This window comes from Petaurus breviceps, unplaced genomic scaffold (assembly GCF_028583685.1).
Source record: "Petaurus breviceps papuanus isolate PSGF00001 unplaced genomic scaffold, PetGlider_PUasm1.0 140, whole genome shotgun sequence".
Taxonomy (NCBI): domain Eukaryota; kingdom Metazoa; phylum Chordata; class Mammalia; order Diprotodontia; family Petauridae; genus Petaurus; species Petaurus breviceps.
The window spans coordinates 24,788,926-24,810,268 of NW_027185698.1; the positions used below are offsets into that span (position 1 = coordinate 24,788,926).

The window sequence follows — 21,343 nt, forward strand, 5'->3', positions numbered from 1 at the left end:
TGTGGTAGCTGCAAACCCTGAGGACGCTTGGGGTGCTTGCTGCTACAGATGCCTATAGAGAATTCAAATAGAGAAGACCAACAGGTCCTTGGTGATTCAAGATGGCATTCCAGGGGAAAGACTAGAGTTGGATTCACAGATCTTGGAGCCATCTTTATAGAGATAAGAATTAAACTATGGCAACTTCCTCCTCCTCTATCTATCTCTTCCCCAAATAAGACAATCTATGGCTAGACCTTAGTCACTCACTAGTGAGTAAAAGCTGTTTCTTGGGGCTATCCCCAACTAGATACGACCTTTTCGTATGCAATCCTTGGGCCTTTTTTTTTTGGGGGGGTGTTGTTTATAATATTGAAATGTTGATGTTTGTTGATGTTGAGGAATAAAGTAGAGCAATTGTCCAGCCAACCTGTTTCCCCAGTGACTAGTGTTAGTGACATTAGTTTGAAGAAATGATCTTAGGGTAAGCAAATACATAGTCCTGGGATTATCAGACCAACTCATCAAGAAGTATTTATCAAATACTCACTATAAACGAAGTATGGTGCGAGGTCCTGGAAGAACAAAGATAAAATTGAAATGGTCCTTGAGAGACTCCACTAGGGGACACAGCAGTCATTCAGATAAGTAAGTACAAAATCTAAGCTATGCAAATACAGACCAGCTTTGTAGAGGGAATCAGTCATGCATTGGAAGAGGACCTCCTGCAGGAAATGTTACTTGAGCTGGTCTTTGAAGGGAGTCAGGAATTCCAAGAGGCAGAGATGAAGACCTACCCTTGGCTGGAGAATGAATCTGCTGCATAATTGGCTGTCACTCTGCAGCCCAAAAGCAAGCCAGCAAAGGAAAGAAACTGCTCAGGGCTTCCAAGCGGAGCTGTATCTAAAACACCCTGGAGAGATGGGTATCTGCCTCATTCTGAAGTGTCTCCAGCCAAAGAGGCGTTCAAATAATTCTAACATCCCGCTCAAGGCTATTATTATTATTATTCACTCAGGGATACTTCTGGTTTGGGGGGATGCTTATTCTCTTTCCCACTGATCTTCTTCAGGGACAAATACATTGTGTATGCTTGCTTGTACAGAGAAGGGGGGCTGCTTTACTTTCTGTTGTTGGGGAGACTCACAGAACGGCCATATTAGTCCTACAGTGGAAAAATCTAGGAATGAAGCCGTGTATTTGGTGGAGTAACCACAATTGCCCAATGCTTCATTCTGTGTTCAAGCAAAAGTGAGGAATACCTTCAACATGTTGGTTGGACGCTCTGTGGGAAGACAAGGACAAGAGTGACCCAGGATGAGCAGAGAGACATCTCTAGATCTTCTCCCCTGATCTAGCTGAGCCTTCAGAGGGCTGTCCCCTGTGCCACCACTGTGGTCCCAGAACCTGCAGCTCTTTATGAGCATTTCACAGTTTTGGGGGGAAGGAAGAAAAGAATAAGCATTCATAGGGCACCTATTGTATTCCAGGCACGGTGCTAAGCACTTTACAAAAATTATTTCATTTTACCCTCACAACAACCCTTTGTTATTATTCACTTTATAGCTGGGGAAACTGAGACAGAGTTTCAGTGACTTGCCTAGGGTCATACAGCTATTAAATATCTGGGCGCACATTGGAACTCAGATCTTCCTGACTTTAGTCCTGCTAAATAGGTCCTGGATTAGGAAGCGCTTTCCACTGGTACTGTAGATATCATGTTTGTACCTTATTTACATGTTATTTACATGCAATTTTTTACATGTAAAGTTATTTACACGTCATCTCCCCCATTAGAACATGTGCTCTCTGAGGACAGGGACTATTTGTGCCTCTCTTTACAGCCCCAATAATCAGCATGGTGGTTGGCACATAGTAGGTCCTTAATAAATGATGGTTGACTGACTTACTAACATTTATTATCTCATTAGAACTTTACAACCACCCATGAGGTAGGTGTTACAAATATAATTATTCCTATTTTCCAGACGAAGATATTGGACACTTGCCTAATAAATCACAGAGATGTAAATGGCAGAACTGGGATTTCAACTCCCCTGAGTTCAAATTCTGACTTCAAACCCAGTTCTGTTTCTGCTTGTACCCTTATGCTTTAAACTCCCTTCAAAGAATATGTTGACTTTCTTAATCAGGTGCTATTGAAAAAAATAATATTATTCCTTATTAAGTATACACAAATGAATTTTTGTCTTTATGAAGCTATTTTCCCAGTTCCTTGAATTTAATTGGTACAATTATATTTATAGAATCTTGATTCCCTAAAATTAATGAGTCAATTTTTATTAATTTAAAAAGATTTTTTCCTCAAAATTCCATTAAAACTCTAGTAATAATTTTTTTCTTTCATGGGAGTAACTGTTGATATCCATTGGCATTCAATCTGTTTATGTTAAAAATATTTGTTAATGTTAAAAATATCAGTCTTGTTACACATTTAATAAAATATTCTTTCTGAAGTTATTATCTATCAGTAATGATAGATATGAAGACTATATGGAAGTATTTTTTTTCTTTCATGGTAGTAACTAAATTACTGACATCCATTGGCATTCATTTTGTTTATATTAAAAATATCATTTTTGCTACACATTTAATAAGAAGTTCTTTCTGAAGAGTATTACACTACCAAAAATGACAGATATGAAGATTATAAGGAAGTATGGAAAAGCTTATGTGAAATCATGCAGAGGGGAGGTGGCAGAATCAGGACCACCCAAGGATTACAGATTTAGAGGTGGAAGGGACACACTATCTAGTTCAATTTCCTTATTTTCCACTTGGAAAAACTGAGGCCAAGTGAGGTTACGTGATTTCCTAAAATCACAAGTTGTAAATGTCAAAGTGGGGGTTGAACCTAGACCCTGGGACTCTAGATCCAATTCTCTTTCTGCTGTATCAGAGACCACCCTTAAATACACTGACTGTATTGGGGGACAATAGATGTCCAGAGGTACTGGTTGACATTTCAGCTCCAAATTACTTAAACTGTTCCAAGGCCGCAATTGTTTCATTAAAATAAATTCCTTAAGACTAGAGACCATTTTTCTCTTTTTCTGTGCCTGGAAAATAGTATGAACTTAATAAATATTTATCAATTGATAAATTAAAATGAGTGGTTTGGGCTAGATGATCTCCAAGGAGCTTTCTAATTCTATATCTATGATGATTCTTTGTTTAAAAAATCATGGTGACAAAATCAGAAAAAAAAATACACAAAAGAAGAAATCAGAAGGGATCACTGATGTTCTTGTAATTATTTGTGAATATTTGGAGTTTGTTTTGTTTTTCATCTCTCAGAATTGTGTCTATTTGTATAGTTGTTTTATCATCAGTGGGTTCCAAATCTAGAAAAAAATAATTTAAAAAAGAGACTGGTACAAATCTGAAAGTCAGAGGACATGATACAGTCAATAGAGATATTTTTAGCATTAAAAACACGTTTGACTCTGGGACAGTATTCTACCTACTGCCAATGCATAGGATGTTCCCCCAAGTCTGAAATGCTCTTTGTCCTCATTTAAAAAAAAAAATAGATCGAGGCGGCTAGGTGTCGCAGTGAGTAGAGCGCAGGCCCCAGAGTCAGGAACACCTGAGTTCAGATCCAGCCTCAGACACTTAACACACACACACACACACACACACACTCACACACACACACACACACACACACACACAAAACTAGCTGTGTGACCTTGGGCAAGTTACTTAACCCCAATTGCCCTCCAAAAAGAAAAAAAAAGAAAAAATAGAATCACAGATCTACAGCTTAAAGGGACCTCTGAAGTCATCTAATCCAACACCGTAATTTTCCTCTTAAGGAAACTGAGGCCCCAAGAATTGAAGTGACTTGCCCAAGGTCACATAAGTGATGTCAGAGATGGGATTTGAACCTGGGTCCTCCGACTCCCCAAAGAGTACTCTTTCCATTCTGCTATCCTATATCCTATCTCTTGACATTCCTAGATATATTGACATTCTAATGTTACCTCCTACATCAGGCCTTTCCAGATCCTCCCTCTAGTCGTTAGTGATTTCCCTCTTCCTCTGACATTATTTGGTATGTGTGTGTATGTATGTAGATATATATGTATGTGTATACACACACACACACTCATCTGTGTACTTGTTGTCTCCCCCTACCCCCACCCCAATATAATATAAGCTTCTGGAGAACAGGAACTCTTTTGCTTTTTTTTTTTTTTTTATCCTCAGTGCCTACTACACCGTTTGTTGAATTTAATTGAACAAGATATTTAGAACCAGGAGGGGTCTTATAGATTATCTAGCTCACTGGTCTCCTATAATTTTGTTCTGTGAATCCCATCCTACAACAAAATAAAATATGTTATGAACCCTCAGGGTAATTTAATATGCTGCTCATAATATTCTGCAATTATTTACTACTTAAGGCTCCACTAAAGATTTTTAGTGTGAACTCCTTGGACCATTGTCATGAACACCCAAGAAGTTTGTGAACTACTAAATAGGAACCACTAAATGGACCCAGTTAATAGGAACCACTGATCTGGCCAAAGACATTTATTTTACCCAAATAGGAAAGACTGGTGATTAAGTTCTTCAGGGAACACTGCCTCCCCTCCCCCCCCCCAAACACCTGTCTGTGACTTAGTAGATAAGTCTTAGAGAGTTGCTGTGGGTGTCCAAGGCTCTGTCCAGGGACCTCTTCTTATCCATACACTCCCTGGGTGATTTCATCAGCTACCATGGGTTCAACTCTCATCTTGAGGCAGATGACTCCTGAGTCTGTCATGTCTTCCCAAGTCTGGTCTCTTTCCTGAGCTCTGGTTTCTATCTCCCACTGTCTGTTGGAAGGTTCAAAATGGATGTTCTGGAGTCATCTTGAACTTAACATGTCTAAACAATTCATTGTCTTTTCCCCCATAGCTTCCCTATTGCTGGAGGGATGGGGAGGGGAACTATTCTTCCACTTACCCGGTTCACAACTTCAGAGTCCCTGACTCCTCTCTCATTCACACTCCTGTCTTTCTAATAAGTTGCCAAGTCTGGCTGATTTTACCTGCATTGCATCTCTTGTATCCATCCATTCCTTTCCTCCACTCATAGGGCCACTGCCTTGGTTCCAGCTCTCATCTCTTGCCTACATTATTTCAATAGCCTCTTAGCTGATCTCTACTCATCTACCCTCTTTCCTCTCTAAACCATCCTCTGCAAAGCTGCCAAAGTTGTATTCCTAAGGCTGGGGTCTGACCATGTAATCCCAGTAACCCTTTCTCTCCCCTCTACATTGCCTCTAGAAACTTCTTTGTTTGGCATTTAAAGCCCTTTACAACTTGGCTGCAGCCTACTTTCCAGGTTTACAGAGTGTCCCTAAAGTCTGGACACATAGGAAGTCTCATAATGCACATTTCAAGAAATGAATGAAATTTTCAACAACATTTTATTTAATTAGCATAAATGAGATTTCATAAGAAGAGATAGGAGACACATAGGAAATCTCATTAATTAAAGTAAATTACTCTCATTAATATGGAAAATAGTCCCCAATAGCTAATGAAAGTTTTTATTCCATATGAAATGGTCATGGCTAAAATTTATGCTAATTAAATAAAATGTTGTTGAAAATTTCATTCATTTCATTTCTTGAAAATATGCAAATGAGATTTCCTATGTGTCCAGACTTTACATGATTCTTTCTCACATGCCCTACTGTCCAGCCAAACTGGCCTCCTTGCTGTTTCTCCAATGTGGCATTCCATTCTCCTTACCTGGGTCTTGGCCAAGCTGTCACCTGCACTTGGAAGGCACACACACCTCTGCCTTTTAGACTGCCCAGCTTCTTTCAAAGCCCAGCTGAAATGTCACTTCCTACACAAAGCCCTTCCTGATCTTTCCAGCTGGTAGAGTCTATCCAATGAAATCCCCTTGTATTTACTTTGTTTATATGCAATCTCAACTCATATTTGTACTTTATTATTTATTTCCCTGTTCCCTCATCCCCCAGTAGAATGTAAGCTTCTTATAAACACAGTTTCATTAAAAAAAAATTAACAATCCCATTGCCTAGCATAGCAAGTCCCTGGAATGTCACAGGTGTATAATAAATACTTGTGGATTGATGGATTATATAAGGCATATAGATGTTAAGGGACTTGTTAGAGATGATGCTGTTAGCAAGTGTTAAAGGTGAGATATGAATGTAGGTATTCCTGACTCTAGGCCCAGCACTCTGGTATCCACTAAAGCCATGATGCCTCTTTTCATTTCATTGATGAGGAAAACATGGCCCGGAGAACTGTTCATATGTACACAAGGAATAAGTATGAGGTCACTCATTTAGGTGGTAAACAAAGGCCTTCTTTCCATTAAACCAGCTTGAGCTTGTCTCTCAATGTGTGTGTGTGTGTGTGTGTGTGTGTGTGTGTGTGTGTGTCTTCTCATACACACATATCCCTGGAAAGTCAGTCATTAAATGTGGTCACAGACACCCACATCTCAATTTTAAAAATTCTCTATCATTTCAGATGCTTAAATAACATTAACTAGCAAATTCTTAAAAACAGGCCATGTTTATGTATTACTGTAATTTGTAAAGCACTTTCTTCACAACAGTCCTTATGAGATAGGTAGAGCAAGAATTATTATTCCCATTTTATAGATGAGAAAGGCGGAGTGACTTGCCTATTCGGTGCCAGAGGACTTGTGACTCACAGTCCAGTGTTCTTCCCACCCAAATAATAATGATAATAACTCACATCCCTTTGATGTTGATAACAGTACTCTGCCCCTGTTCTCATGGAGAGCAATGGGCATTTCCATTGGCTGCTTCCTGCCTGGAATTGTTTCCCTTCTTATCTTTTCTTCCTGGCTACTGGGCTTCAAGTCCCAGGTAAATCCCATCTTCAAGGAGAAGCCTTTCCTGGCCCACCTCAATACTAGTACTTTTCCTGTCTTGGTGATTTCCAGTTTATCCAGTATATAGCTTGTTTGTACATAGTTGTTTGCATGTTGGCTTCTCCATCAGACTGTGAGCTCCTTGAAAAACAGGGACAGGACTGTCTTTGGCCTTTCTTTGTATCCCTACTGCTTTTTTTAAGGCCCACAGCTGGCACTTAATAAATGCTGATTTGAGTGACCGACTGACTTACTGACAGTTTAGCACATAGTCTGGCCCACTGGGTGCCCTCCCAGCAAACATTTCTTCCCTCAGAAGACAAATGAATTCTACACTCGATAAAACTTACTAGTTTAAAGAGTTTTAAGTAGAAACCAGTTTCCATGGCGTGCAGGGAACACATGATACTCACTGGTGAATCGGGAATGCCGGCCCCCCAGGCCGCACTGCCGCACTTTGCAGCCCCGGAAGAGTCCGTAGTAAATGTCCCCAATGAATTTAACAAGCTCTGGATCTGTGGCATTGACCAGATCGACTCCAGTCTGACACAGGATCTTCCCACTCATCCACTTGGGGACTGCCAGAGCAATGATGATCAATAGGAAGGATGAGAAGCTCAGCAAGGACGCCAAGCCGAACCACGTCTTCTTAAAACATCCAGGCATCCTGGTGGTTTTAAGCATTCATCCCCAGGCCACGAGGCAGCAGTAAGGGACAGCGGCATTTCTCGGGTGCGGGGAAATCCTCCAGTCCAAAGTCAGCTTTTCAATAGGGGACATCGTGAAGTGCGTTTTCTTCCTCCTTTTCCCTTGCTGCCCAAGCACATGCTTACTATGACAACATCCCGAAATGGTGGCACAGACAGCCTTCATTAGACTCAAGTGTGCAGAGAGGGTGGTGTTTGTTCCTGGAGGAAGTAACCCTATATCAGCCTCTGACTAGAGTTTCAGCTGATGGTTTAATTGTCCCCTGCTTTAAATATTCAAATCACACTGGGGTGCTTATCATAAGTACTTCAAAGGCACTGGGGGGGCAAAACTAAGGAGATGAGATTGTAAAGAAGTGTCTAACGGGTATTAAAAAAAGTTGAGGGGGAAAAATCAACTGATATGGCACAAGAATTTTGCTGATAATGAGACTGTATCAAATGCCAAGTCTTTTATCTCTGCCAAGACCTTTCTCTCTTTCTCTAAATGTCACTGCTGTCAGATCTCTTAGGACAACTAATAACACGAGGAAATGACCTTCCTTTCTCCAACACATTCAACTAAAGTGTATAAACAGTGCTTTATGACACCTGGATTTGTCACTGGATGAATCTTCAGAGTGTAAAATTGCAACATAAATCAGTTTGTAGATTCACAGCATTGAGTGCACAGAGCAGTATGTACTGGAAAGAACACCAGCCTGGGAGGAAAAACAATTCTGGCTTTGTCATGAAATAGCTCAGTTAAATGACAAGTCATTTAACCTCTCTGATCATCAGTTTCCTCATCTGTAAATTGGGGCTATCATGAGGACAGTAACTTGTAAAAGCAAGATATACACATATATCATCATCATCATCATCATCATTACAAGGCAATAAATACAGTAGTCAATAAAGAGGTACAAAGATAAACAGGCTACATTCTTGTCTTCATGGGGCTTGTAATCTATTAGCAAAGACAAGACAAATACACAAATAACTGTACTAAAAGAGTAAGACATGATAAATCTATTTGAGATAATAGAATTTAGAGCTGAATGAGACTTTAGCAAACATTCAGTACCATGGGTCTCAAACATTTTGGTCTCAGGACCCCTTTATACTCTTAAAAATTATTGAGCACAATAGAGTTTGTTTACATGCTTTATATCTATTAATAGTTCTCATATTAGAAACTGAAACCAATAAAATGTTAAAATATGTATTTATTCATGAAGAAATAATCATATAAAAATAACCAATATGAAATAATTTTAAAATTACATATGAACATGTTTTTTATGAAAAAATAACGATATTTTCCAAAACAGATAAAATTGTGAGAAGAGTGGCATTGTTTTATATATGTTTTTTCAAATCTTTTAAATTTCTGGCTTCATGTTAGATAGCTGGGTTCTCATATCTGCTTCTGCATTTAATCTGTTGTGATATATTGTTTTGGTTGAAGTATATGAAAAAAATTGGGCCTCACACAAAGATGCAGTGGAAAAATGGAGTATTTGAATAAACAAATAATGCTTTCATATTAGAACAAAAAAATTTTGCCTTATAGATCTTCTGAAAGGGTCCTGAGTTAAAGGACATTACTTTGAGAACCACTTATCTAACACAACCTTGTTATTTTTTAACTTTTTTTTTTTTTAAAGCAATTAGGGTTAAGTAACTTGCTCAAGGTTACACGGCCAGTTATTTCTGGGTGTGGTGCTAAGTATCTGAGCCCAGATTCAATCCCCCAGGTCATCCTGACACTGGGGCCGGTGCTCCTACTTGTTGTGCTACCTGCCCCCCCTGACAACCCTGTCATTTTACAAGAAGAAATTTGGGCCCTGAAAGGTAAAGTGTTTTTTCTTTTTTTTTTTTTTTTTAAGCAATTGGGGTTAAGTAACTTGCTCAAGGTTACATGGCCAGGTGTTTCTGGGTGGGTGCTAAATTTTTGGGCCCGGATTCAATCCCCAGGTTATCCTGACACTGGGGCCGGTGCTCTTACTCTCTGTGCTACCTGGCCGCCCCTAAAGTGACTTTTATAAAGTTATTAATCGATCAATCAAGTATTTATTAAATGCCTACTATGTTCCCAGCAGTGTACTGGGCCCTGGAGATACAAGTACAAAGAATGAAACATCTCCACTCCAAAGGAGTTTACATTCCAGTAACAGAAACAAGTGTGTATGTTTATATACATTTATACGTACACACATACATAATACATACTTTTAACTACTTTGTATTAATTCACTTTACATTTATATATTACGATAATATATATTTTATATTTCCATATAAATATTTCTATTTTATATTTACAATATGTTTTATACAATAGATAATATTTTAATGTAACATATATATATATATAAATATAAAGTGAATAAGTACAAAGTAGTTGAATACAAGGTAGCTGGAAAAGGAAGGCCCTAGCAGGTGGGGAATCAGATATGGCATCATCTCAGAGGAGAGGGGCTTTATGATGTAGAAGTAAGAAGGGAATGCATTCCAGGCATGGAGGAAGAGTTATATAATTTGGAAGTATCCAAACTGATATGATATGTTGTGTATATACCTTATACCCTTTGGGGAACTACAGTAGTCACAGAACTCCAAAATAGCTCATAGGATGCCTTTCTTAAGTCTATAAAGGTTTATAGCCTCCAGGTCCCAGCCCCCTCAGTTCTTCTCTGGTGCATGTGTGGTACAGTACAAAGGCTGAAATATTTCCCCTGGAAATGAATGGGTGGTCAGCCTGCAAGTACCTATACTGTTTACTTCCTACTGCATCAGGCTTCAAGTGGCAGCACTGGGCATTAAATCCTTGTTGGCCAGGTCTGCAATCTTGGAAGATTTGGGATACTGCTCAAAGTGTAAAAAATATGAAATTTACAGCACTTTTATCAGTAATCTCTCTTAGTCAATTAACCTCCACATCCACAGGATGTAAGTATGCAGAATACTGCGACCATACAGTTTCTTAAATCTAATGAAAATTATAGGATCACAGATTTAGAACCAGAAGGGACCAGAGAGGACATCTTGTCCAAAAATTTTACAGATGAGGAAACTGAGGCTCAGAGGTTAAGTAACTGGTGTAGAATGTTAGCTCATTGAGGGAAGGGATTGTTTCATTCTTTGTACTCTGGGTTGGGACTATACCAAGAGAAAGCACGGGAAGCAGGATTAGAGAGATTTTTTTTTCTTCTTCTCTAGCTGACTGGCTAATGGTATTTTTTTTTTCAATATTTGCCAGTCTCTACTCCAGCTTCAGACTTGCCTCAGTTGAGCTGATTTCCACCCTACTTTGGGGTCATAGTCTTGGTTCTTTCATCCTCTGATCTGAATTACTGGAGATAGAATCTTGGGCCCTGGCATTTGTAGCTACCATGGTGTGACAGTCTTGGTCTTTTTTTTTTTGGAGGGGGAGGACAGGGCAATTGGGATCAAGTGACTTGCCCAAGGTAATGAAGCTAATAAGTGTTAAGTGTCTGAGGTCGGATTTGAACTCAGGTCCTCCTGACTCCAGGGCTGGTGCTCTATTCACTGTGCCACCTAGCTACCCCTAGTCTCAGTCTTCAAGTCAGTCTGGTTATACCAGTTGCTCGTTCCCCATGCCATATATAGCAAACAGGAAAGCAAAATTTTAAAGACAACAGAAAGAAACAGAGGCAGCCAAATTTGGATACCAGTGCCCATACCTCTTCCTTGTGCCATGGCTTTTTGCTCTTTTCGAGTGTGCACTCCTCTGGTTTTCCAGTGAGGGCATATGGTGTGATCTCCAGGCTTTTTGTTCTCCTCTAAATAGCCACCCTGAGCCTGGAAGCAAATGATTTGATATAGATAAGAAAGCATGGTGCGGACATAGGTTATGCTGGGATCTGAACCCAGGTGCCCCCAAGTCCATTGCTTTGTCATTCCAAGTAGTACTCATATCACATAACAATGGCAGATTTATATATATCAGTTTATGGCTACAACATGTCTTCCATATGTGATCTCATGTGAGTTTATAAAACCTTGAATAACTTTGGTGTCATTTTTCCTATTTTTCAGGTGGGATAACTGAAGCTCAGAGTGGTTAAGTGACTTGAACAAGGCAACATAGCCAGTGAGTAAGGATCATGGGCTTGAATATGGCCTTCGTCTTTTAACTCCAAGGATTGTGGTCATTCTGCTACGTGCCAGGAGCACACCTGGCAAAGATGCACCTTGGCTATGGCTAATATCAATTGAACAAAACACACAAAACTAGGGACATTCTGAAATGATGGTACTTCCAAGGTAACTGACCATGTTTTGAGAATGTTCTACAATAGACAGGTAAATGAAATATGTAATTATGATTACATGCATATAATGTTCAATTCATATAATTAGATGAGGGAGGAAATATTTCTTACTGGGGGAGAGGGTTCTTAATCTGGGGGCCATAAACTGGTTTTAAACACTCTTTGATAACTTTTTCAATATAACTGGTTTCCTTTGTAATCCTATGTTCTTTTATTTTATGCATTTAAAACATTCTGAGAAGGGGTCCATAGGCTTCATCAGAATGCCAAATAGTTCCATGACACACAAAAAAAGATTAAATAGCCCTACCCTGGCGGGGAATCCAGGAAGGCTTTATGGAGGAGGTAACATTTAACTAGGCTGTGAAGGATGTTAATAGGTGAAGACAGGGGAGCAGAATATTCCAGCTATAGGGAACCCAGATTAAATTGACTTCTCTAGACAAAGGATATGCCTATGGGCTATTCCTTTTTCTTTTGGATAAGACAGCCAATAGACTTTTAAATATTATGTCTATTTTTAAAATTTATTATATGCCTACTTAGGGGGCGGCTAAGTGGCACAGTGAATAGAGTGCTCTGCCTCGTCAGAAAGCCTCCTCTTCCTGAATTCAAATAGGCCTCAGATATGAGTTGTGGTACTCTAGGCTTAATCTTGTTTACCTCAGTTTCCTCATCAGTAAAATGAGCTGGAGAAGGAAATGGCAAACCATTCCAGTATCTCTGTCAAGAAAGTCTCAAATGGGGTCATGAAGAGTCAGACATGACCCAAAAATGGCTGAATAACAATGATACCTACTTAAATTTTTATCTACTTGGACATCTTTATGTGTCTATGGTTGGAAGCTACCAAACACTTATTTTTAGGGCTTATCCTACCTGCATTATTTTCATTTATTTTTCCCACCTCACTTAGAGCTCATAGATCTAGAATTGGAAGGAACCTTAGAGTCCAGTTAGATCAGAAGTTCTAAACCTGAGACCGATGAACTACTCTTTTAAAAACAAAATATTTTTAAAATAGTACCTCAATATAGTTTCCTTTTTAATCATTATTCTAAGAAGATATTCTTTAGGCTCCCACCACACTGCCATGACACAAAAAAAGTTAAGAACGCTTGATTTAGACCAACCTTTTCACTTTACAGAAGAGGAAACTGAGACCTAGGGAAGCTAAGTGATTTGTCATACATGGAAGAAGTTTTAGAAGTGGAATTTTAAATTCAAGTCTTTTGACTCCAAAGCCATTGTTCCTTCCATTGTATCACAGGGGTGAAGATGGCAAGGGTTATCGCCATCTATTTCATCATGTTGGGGGATTCAAATGTGATAATGTATTTAAAACTCTTCATGAGCAATGAGGGGCTAGAAAAATGTAACCACTAGGTGGCACTGGTAACAACTAATTTGATCTTATTCACTAAAAGAAGCAGGATGGGGGAATCCAAGCACTTTCTTGGGCTATGTGTCCCTCTAACCTGGGAAGGGAGCAAATTCCAGTCTATCCATGTTTCTTAGATAATGAGCCATCTTCTATACCTCATCTCCGACTCTGTCTCTCTGAGTGGCCCCAGTGGTCTTGTTACTTTACAGGGGCTTTAGCCAAACAAAATAGCCCAGAACCCCTATCCCATCAGCAAACCCCCACCTCTTCCCTGAATCAACTATAATTTGCAAAGCCCTTTGTGGCCATATTATAATGGAATTTTCTGCTGGATAGCTTAAATATAATATGTAAGTTTAAATGTAACACCTATATTTTACATATAGGTACATATTTTTATATGTAGGCACAGAATCAATAAAAGGAATAAGATAACACAAAACAGAGTACTTACCAAAGCTTGTAGCTTTTTTCAGACTAAGGAAATCTTTAACCACTCTATAGACACACTCCAAAACCAGGAGCTCTGAGAAAAAAAAGTTCCTGTCCCCCACTGCCTGACTCACATAGCCCTCCCTCTCTGTTTCCTCAGCTTTCCTTGACAATTCAGTTTTATTGTGTGAGTAATCATTATATGGGGCTCAAACAGACATGTCACCTCTTCTATCTGAGACAAAAGGGCATGAAGGGCAGGAGTAGGTTTTGGTTATTTCTGTTTTGTCTTTATATACGCTATTCTGCAAAATATTTATACTCTACAATAATGCAGGTTGGCAACACCCTATGAAAGAAGACTTAGGCAGGACAAGTGATAAAAGTGGGTCAACAGAAAGATGTATGTCAAGAAAAAAAGAATGGATCTATCTCTAAGTGAGAATAAGTGATAACTTTTGGATAGGCAGTGTGATGAAGAAGTCAGTAGTGACCCCTCTGACTAATTTCAGTAGAGCTGTAGGAATAGAAGCCAGATTTGAATGGGTTGAGGAGTTTGTCGGTAATGAACAGACACTGTAGACTCAGGGTTATCCATTGGGGATTTTATTATATCGCATATTTTTTGGTTCTGAACCTGTGATTTCCTTAGTATAGGCAACTCCCAGTGAGGGAATTTTCTCTGTCAATGTAGATCAGTCTTGTTCTATAACTTGCAGTCTTATATAGTCACTTCAGTGCTGAGAGCTTAACTAGCTTTCCCTGGGGTCATAGAATATGTGAATATGTTATGTTTCATATGCTAGGGTGCTCTCAAGTGTTTACTCCTAATACCAGATAAGTAGCCCTTCCTGATAACTCCAGCTACAAGTGGTCCCTCTGTCATCTGATCTCAAAGCAATGATTTTTCTTCTTATGTATGTATATTCCAGGCAGGTTTCTCTCTTGGGCTCTTTTTCTCTCTGCTTCTTGTTTTGGGAAGGGGAACTTTGTGATGTTTTTGTGTAACCTGGAGAGGTGTAAAAGGGTACTGGAACACACTCTCACTCTCTTGAGTGAAGTCAGAGGGGCTCACATTCTCTGAGTTTATATTGGAGGAGTTTTTCTTTGTCTCATCTTCTGAAAGTCTTGAGGCTTAGAGACTTTCTCATTTTATTCCTGCCTAACCATATGCTTCAATGCAACCTAGAAAAGATGGTCTTAACAGGACCCTGGGAAAAGGTTTACTGCTGTGTCCTATCTTTCCCAAAATACTTTACCCTGAAAGCTACAGCTTTAACTTTTGTCCACAGATATCCATGTACCTGTATGTCTTCTTCTGTTCGTGAACATTACCCTAGTCACCTCCCTTCTTTTTACATATATTTTTTTCTGTTACTGGTATGTATGTAATTTATATTTAGATTCTGTCAAAGCTCTGATTGAACTAATTTCTGCTGAGTAATGATCTGTATATTTGTATTTGAATAAAAACATTCCCCAATATGATCAGCATGTGTTTTCCTTCTGTTTGCTTAATAAATACAGAGTATTAATGTTTTCAAAGATTTATAAGAGTGTTGGTGGGCACAATCTGCCAAGTCAAAGTATTTCTAAAGCTGAAAGATTCAAGTTCATGAGGCTATTAGAACAAATATAAAAGCACTTGACTGTGGGAAGAAGGCCTGTTCGGCTTTGGACCTCACCACTCAACCAAAACTGCTCTCTCCAAGCCTGGTTTCCATCAGATATCATAACAACTAAATCTTATGACTTCTCAGTCCTCACTTTTCTTGACCTTTTGGCAGCCTCTGACGCTACTGACCAATCCCTCCCCCTGAATATTCTCTTTAGATAAAACTCTCTGGGATTTTGTGATATTGGTTTATCTTGGTTCTCCTTCTACCTGTCTGATTATTTCTTCTCAGGCTCTGTTGCAAGATTATCATTCCGGTCCTAACAGTGGATGTCCCCCAAGGATTTATCCTGGGGCTTCTTTTTTCTCTATATACCTGCTTTCTTGTTGATATCATCTGTTCTCATGGGGTTAACTCTCTCTGCAGAAGACTCCAGATATATGTATCCACTTCTTTTTTTTTTTAATATGTATCCACTTCTAATCTTTCTCACAAGCTTCAGTCCTATTCTAGCAAATATCTATTAAGATACCTGTAACAGGATGCCCTATAGACATATTATACCCAACAGATCCAAAATAGAACTCATTATTATCCCCTAATAAACCCAGGTTTCCAGCCTCAGAGGCATCTTCACCTCCCCATTCACCTTTATCTCCCATCATATCCATTCAGTTACCAAATCTTGTTGATTATATCTCGACTATATCTCCTATAGAGATAGCTATATGGTATGGTGGATAGAGTGCCAGCCCTGGAGTCAGGAGGACCTGAATTCAAATCCTGACTCAGACACTTATTATGTGACCCTGAGCAAATCACTCAACCCTGTTTGCTTCAGTTTCCTCATTTGTAAAATGAGCTGGAGAAGGAAATGGCAAACCATATTAGTATCTTTGCCAAGAAAACCCAAAAGGGTTCATGAAGAGTCAGACTTGACTGAACAACATCTCTTTTATACATTGCCATTCAAATGGCTACCATGCCTCTTCAGGCCCTTGTGACCTCTTACCTGGATCAACATAATTCCCTCCTACTTCCCCTCCTTTCAGTGTTTCTTAGTTCTAATCTATGCTCCACATATGAGCCAAATTAATCTGACTAAATCACGGGTCTGACTACATCCCTCCCTAAAATACAAACTCTAAAAAACAAAACAAAACTGCACTTACCTTTCCCGTCCTGTCTCCAGATCACCTTTCCAAGCTTATTCAGAGCTAATCTTTATTACCTCTATATTCTAGCCAAAGCCTCCTTGTTTTCCTCTGAACTCAGAATTCCATTTCCTATCTCCATGACTTTGCATTACATAACAGCCATTCAGATATTTAAAGACAGCTAACACTTCCCCTTAATTCTTCTCTTCTCCAGGATAACTATCTCCATTTCCTTCAACCAATCCTCATATGGCTTGATATCAGAGTCCTTCACTCTCCTGGTCATCTGTGGATGCTCTCTGGTTTATCTAAACATGGCACCCACCACTGAACACAATACATTAGAAGACGGACTTCTTCTCTAGTTGGCTGTACTCACTTACATAATCAGGGAACATCCTGTTTGATGCTACTCAGTGTGCTGCCACCAACTCCCCTTGTATATAGCTCAGAAAGCTTAAACATGGAACAAGTCCATTTAAAGATCAGAACCCAGAGAGCCAACAATGACTGCCCGGGAAGAAACCCTTTACTCGGGGTCCAACATAATTCCAGCCACTTTCAGGGCACATTTATGATGCCCAATGGAGCTCTCCTGTATGGCTCCGATGTAGTTGCTTCTGAGTGAGCCTCCAGGCTTCCTCTGAATTTCACCACCTCCACCCCCATCCCAGCAGATGACACTTCCTTCTGATGCTGGAACTGAGATCAACTTCTACCCTGTAGAAATCCTGACATTGAACTCTTCCCTGTTGATTTCCTATTCATCCTTTACAACCCAACTCAAGCGCTACTTCCTCTATAAGACCTTTCCAGCTAGTAAGGGGCTCTGGAAAGTGGGGCTGGTGACTTTGCACAGCCCTCCCTCACTTAAATCCAATTCACTTCGAAGTCAAGGTATCATCTTCCTGATGTCTTAGTCCTTTTCCAGAATGAAGGATTGTAATGGGAATGTAAATTTAAAGATCTTCCCTGCCCCTAGGCTAAAGTGCACCTGGAGCCTGGGGTGGGAGGCTTGTTTTTCAGTAGATACTTTTTGATTGGCCAGTGGGTCCAGAAGGTTGTTACATTCTCTGAGCCTAGAGAAGAGTATGTAAACCCTAATTTGAGGCTTTGTTTTGGGGTTCACTTTGAGAAGTGTTCTGTGATTTGTTCAGATAAAACTCTGGAAAGCCATTGTCCAGGGGGGCCCCCCCCCTTTGAAACCCAGATGTTGTTTGGTATGGATGTAATGGTTGGACAGTTTGGAAATCTGTCTACTTGATCTGTTTTTGTCTTGATAATTCTGTCTGTATACTTTGAAGTTCGGGGTGCTGACCTTTTTCCCCTGAATTAGGTAAACAATACATATTTGACTGATTAAAGTAAGCTCGTTAACCCATTTTGAGTTGCTTTCCTTTAACAAAGCAGATCTAAGAACCTGTGTTGGCAGCCACCCTGGGGAAGCTTGGGGTGCTTGCTGATACAAAATGGCATCATGGACAGGAGCTGCAGAGTAAAAGGAAAGTATGGGGACTGGAATAATTGTTTCTCAGTTGTGGTAGCTGTGACTCTGTGGAGCCATGGAGCAGGAGAGAAGAATGGCCTGCATGCAGACTTCGCTGAGCTGAGAGCAAGAATGGTGAGCTGCCTGCATGGGGAGCTGGGCAGAAGCCAGGAGTGACTGCCGCCTGCGGGAGGAGAAGGAACCCAGGAGTTCTGAATTCAGCCACAGGAAAAGATAAGAACTGAGCAGTAAAGCAGGGGCACTGAATGTGTTTCCTTGCTGCATCCCACAGTTTGGGACCCAGGGGGAGGATGGACTTGTGACTATGGTGGGTGGGATGAAGTGCCTTGGACCCCCAAGGACCCCATCTTGTTGGTTTTGTTGCCCAGCCTCTGTACTTGGAAGCAGGGGCTGGAGCTGTGTGAGGGGAAGGACACTCCTGCCCAAGAGAACTTTATTTGGACTTTTGTTTTGAATTGAGGTGATAATGCTATGTACTTTGTGTTTGTTTAAGGCCCAGTGGCCACTTTGGTAACTTTAGTTCTGTATCTTGAAAATGTGACCTAAGAGATGTTTAGTGCTAATTCAAAAGTAAATTGACTATGCTATGGGCATGAAAGATCTTGGGGCCGAATGTAATGGGAATGTAAATTTTTAAGATCTTCCCTGCCCCATTGGACTTGCTGACGTAGCAGGAAGGGGTGGGGCAAGAGGAAGCGGAAGCCAAGCTAGAGTTCCTGCAGTGACTAGCAGTGGTGGCCATGGCGGCAGCGGCAGCGGCAGTGGTAGTGGTAGTGCCAAGGTGGAGGTGGAGGCGCGAACCCCTTTTTGAGCCAGCCAGAATTTCTGCTAAGGACTCCTGCTGAGGACTGCCAGGGGCCAGAGCTGCTAGGAGCATGCTTCCTGGAAGCTGAGTAGTTGCTGTGAGTGGGGAGAGGAAGACCTTTGCCTGAGGTAGCCTGTTCTGTTTTAAAGGCTTGAGAATGTGGGTGCTTTCTACTTTATCTGCCTGTGCCAATTTCATAACTACTCTGATGGTTTTGACTTTCTGGTTTTGGGACTCAGTCATTTGGTGTTTTAATAAATGTTCTATCTTAACTCCCCATATAGCAAGCCTGATACATTTTGTGATTAATAACCACATCAACATATGTATAATTGCCGTAGGCATTGTGAATATTGCATTCCTGATACAGGGACAAACAACCACTGCCCACTACCAGCTGATAATGACCCTTCTCTTCATACAGCACACAACACTGTGTAATTCTGATGTGCATAATTATGATGTGATGTTATATTTTATATGTTAGTATCCTAATCTCCTAGATACTGCTACACAGTATAATTCCATCTGGCTAGAGACTGTAGCATATCTAAATTTCCCATCTCCTCCCAGAATCTTACTGTTTGTTCTATAAACAGCTGGTGCTTACTTTTATGATGATTATTGTTGTAAATCCGGTGCCACCTCCCTCCATTAGACCTTCCACACCACCTTCCCCCCCTCCCCTGAAATTAATCTCTCCTTCCTCAAATTCCTCTTGCAGGGAAGTCTCCGTTTCCCTGATCACATTCACTGTTGTATCATAACTAATTTGTAGACACGTCTCTTCCCTTTGGTTAGACAGGTTTCTTTAAAGCAGGGTGTGCTTTATTTATGTCCAGGGCCAGTGGATGATTGGCTTCGGGAGGGGACCTACCCTGTCCTGGCTATAAATGCAAAGCCTGGTAGGACACTTGCATTCAGCAGGCACTTAATAATGGCAGAGTGCAATGGTTTTTGAATGAACTATTTGTAGGACTGAGTTCGGTATACAGTTCCTCGAAAGAAAAAAAAACCCAAGGAGAATGGTTGTATCACTAGTTACAACAACAAGCTAAATCCTGGTGTTCACTGAGGATGTCCTTCCGCGTTACTCTGGGCCCCTTGGGTCCAGGGCCTTGGGGCTCCTCCCTCCCATAGGACGCTCCATCTCTCCCCCCTCCCTCGGGCCTTGGCTCCCAGCCCAGCAGCCTCTGGCCTTCCTCCTTAATTCTCGAGCCGGCCCCTGTGGAGCCTCTCCACTTTACCCAGCACCTCCCTAGCGCAGGGTAGTTTGCCCGGCGTCTCCGCCCCATTAGATCGCAAGCCCCCGGGTGCCAGGCTTCCAGGGGAGGGCGGAGTGCAGAGCCCCTCCTCGGAGGCGGAGCCCTCGCTGCCCTCTGCTCGGGGCGGGGAGCCGGGCGGCGCGCCCCCCCCGCGGTCAGCCAGCCTAGGCGGCAGCAGCGCTCCCGTGCGGGCGGAGCCCAGCCAGCCTCCCTCTCTCTGGCTCACTCAGCACGTGTCGTGCGGGGGAGGCGGGGCCGGAGCTCGCGGGAGGCCGGAGCAGCGGCGCGGGAGGACAGGCATGATGGCAGCTGCGGCGGGGGACGCGCGCCTGGTGCTGGTGTACGGAGGCAGGGGCGCGCTGGGCACCAAATGCGTGCAGGCCTTCCGAGGCAGAAACTGGGTGAGCGACCGCTGCGGCGCGGGGACTCAGAAGGGAAAAGTGGCATGGGTGTGTGCTGGTGTGTGCCTCTGAGCACCCGAGCCGGGGGTGGGGTCCTCGCCTGTGGGCACGGCCTCACTTGTTGGGTACTTCCGTGCGCACACACCCGCCCATGCATGCGTGCACGGCCTTGCTCTTGCGCATGCTCCTGCTTCTAGGGTGCCCCCCAAACCCATGTGTCCCCTCCCCGTGCTAGCGTGCAAGCGCCCGCTTCTGAGGTACGGTAGAATACATAGACCCCGCCCCTGTGCTTCTATGCACGCCCCCGCTTGTGGGATACCCCCAGACACCTGGACCTCTCCCCTGTGCTCGGATGCATGCCCTCCCCTCTAGGATACCCCGAAACACGGACGACCCCTCTCTTCCGGCGCATGCTCGGATACGCCCACGCCCCCCCCTCTAGACTACCTTCTTGCTCTCTTTAGGGTGGGGTTGAAATATGGCCCCGAAGCTTAAAGAGAGTTACCTTTTGTAGCGGGGCAGGGCCTCCCGGGTTGGAGGGAGGGGAAGCTGGACCACCGAGAAAGGGCACCCGGGAGATTGGGTTATGAGTGTCTCACACGACTTCTTTTCCTTCTTCCCTGGGGCAAGGCACTAAACCCCTCCGAGTCTCAGTTTCCTCTTGTGTCAAATAAGGGAGTCAGTTCGATCTGGAATATCCCCGCTAGCCCAGGATTCTATCAGGACTAGGGCTCCCCCGCTTATTTCTTTTTGCTCTTTTAATCCAGGGACATTTCCATTTAGCACCTTTGTTCAGTAGTCCTAGGCTTGCCACTAGTTACCTTTTGTTATTTTACTACTTTCACAAATTACAGGAATGACCAAATTCTTCCTTCCTTCCTTCCTTCCTTCCTTCCTTCCTTCCTTCCTTCCTTCC

General features: G+C 41.8%; 2 protein-coding genes across 3 annotated transcripts in view; one reads left to right on the forward strand and one right to left on the reverse strand.

The window, feature by feature from the left end:
* The window catches only part of CLRN2 (clarin 2), a 16,180-nt gene extending 8,641 nt beyond the window's left edge, over positions 1-7,539 (reverse strand). The window contains exon 1 of the mRNA XM_069073938.1: positions 7,287-7,539. Within this exon, the coding sequence (XP_068930039.1) occupies positions 7,287-7,539 (253 nt within the window). The remainder of the gene's footprint in view (positions 1-7,286) is intronic.
* Positions 1-21,343, forward strand: part of QDPR (quinoid dihydropteridine reductase) — a 167,660-nt gene that overhangs the window by 115,718 nt on the left and 30,599 nt on the right. The window contains exon 2 of one of the 2 annotated variants that reach the window (XM_069069290.1): positions 20,291-20,427. In XM_069069290.1, the coding sequence (XP_068925391.1) occupies positions 20,326-20,427 (102 nt within the window). In that variant the 5' untranslated portion in view covers positions 20,291-20,325. Of the gene's footprint in view, positions 1-20,237; positions 20,428-21,343 lie in introns of those variants that run through there. The other variant, XM_069069279.1, reaches the window with a different exon arrangement.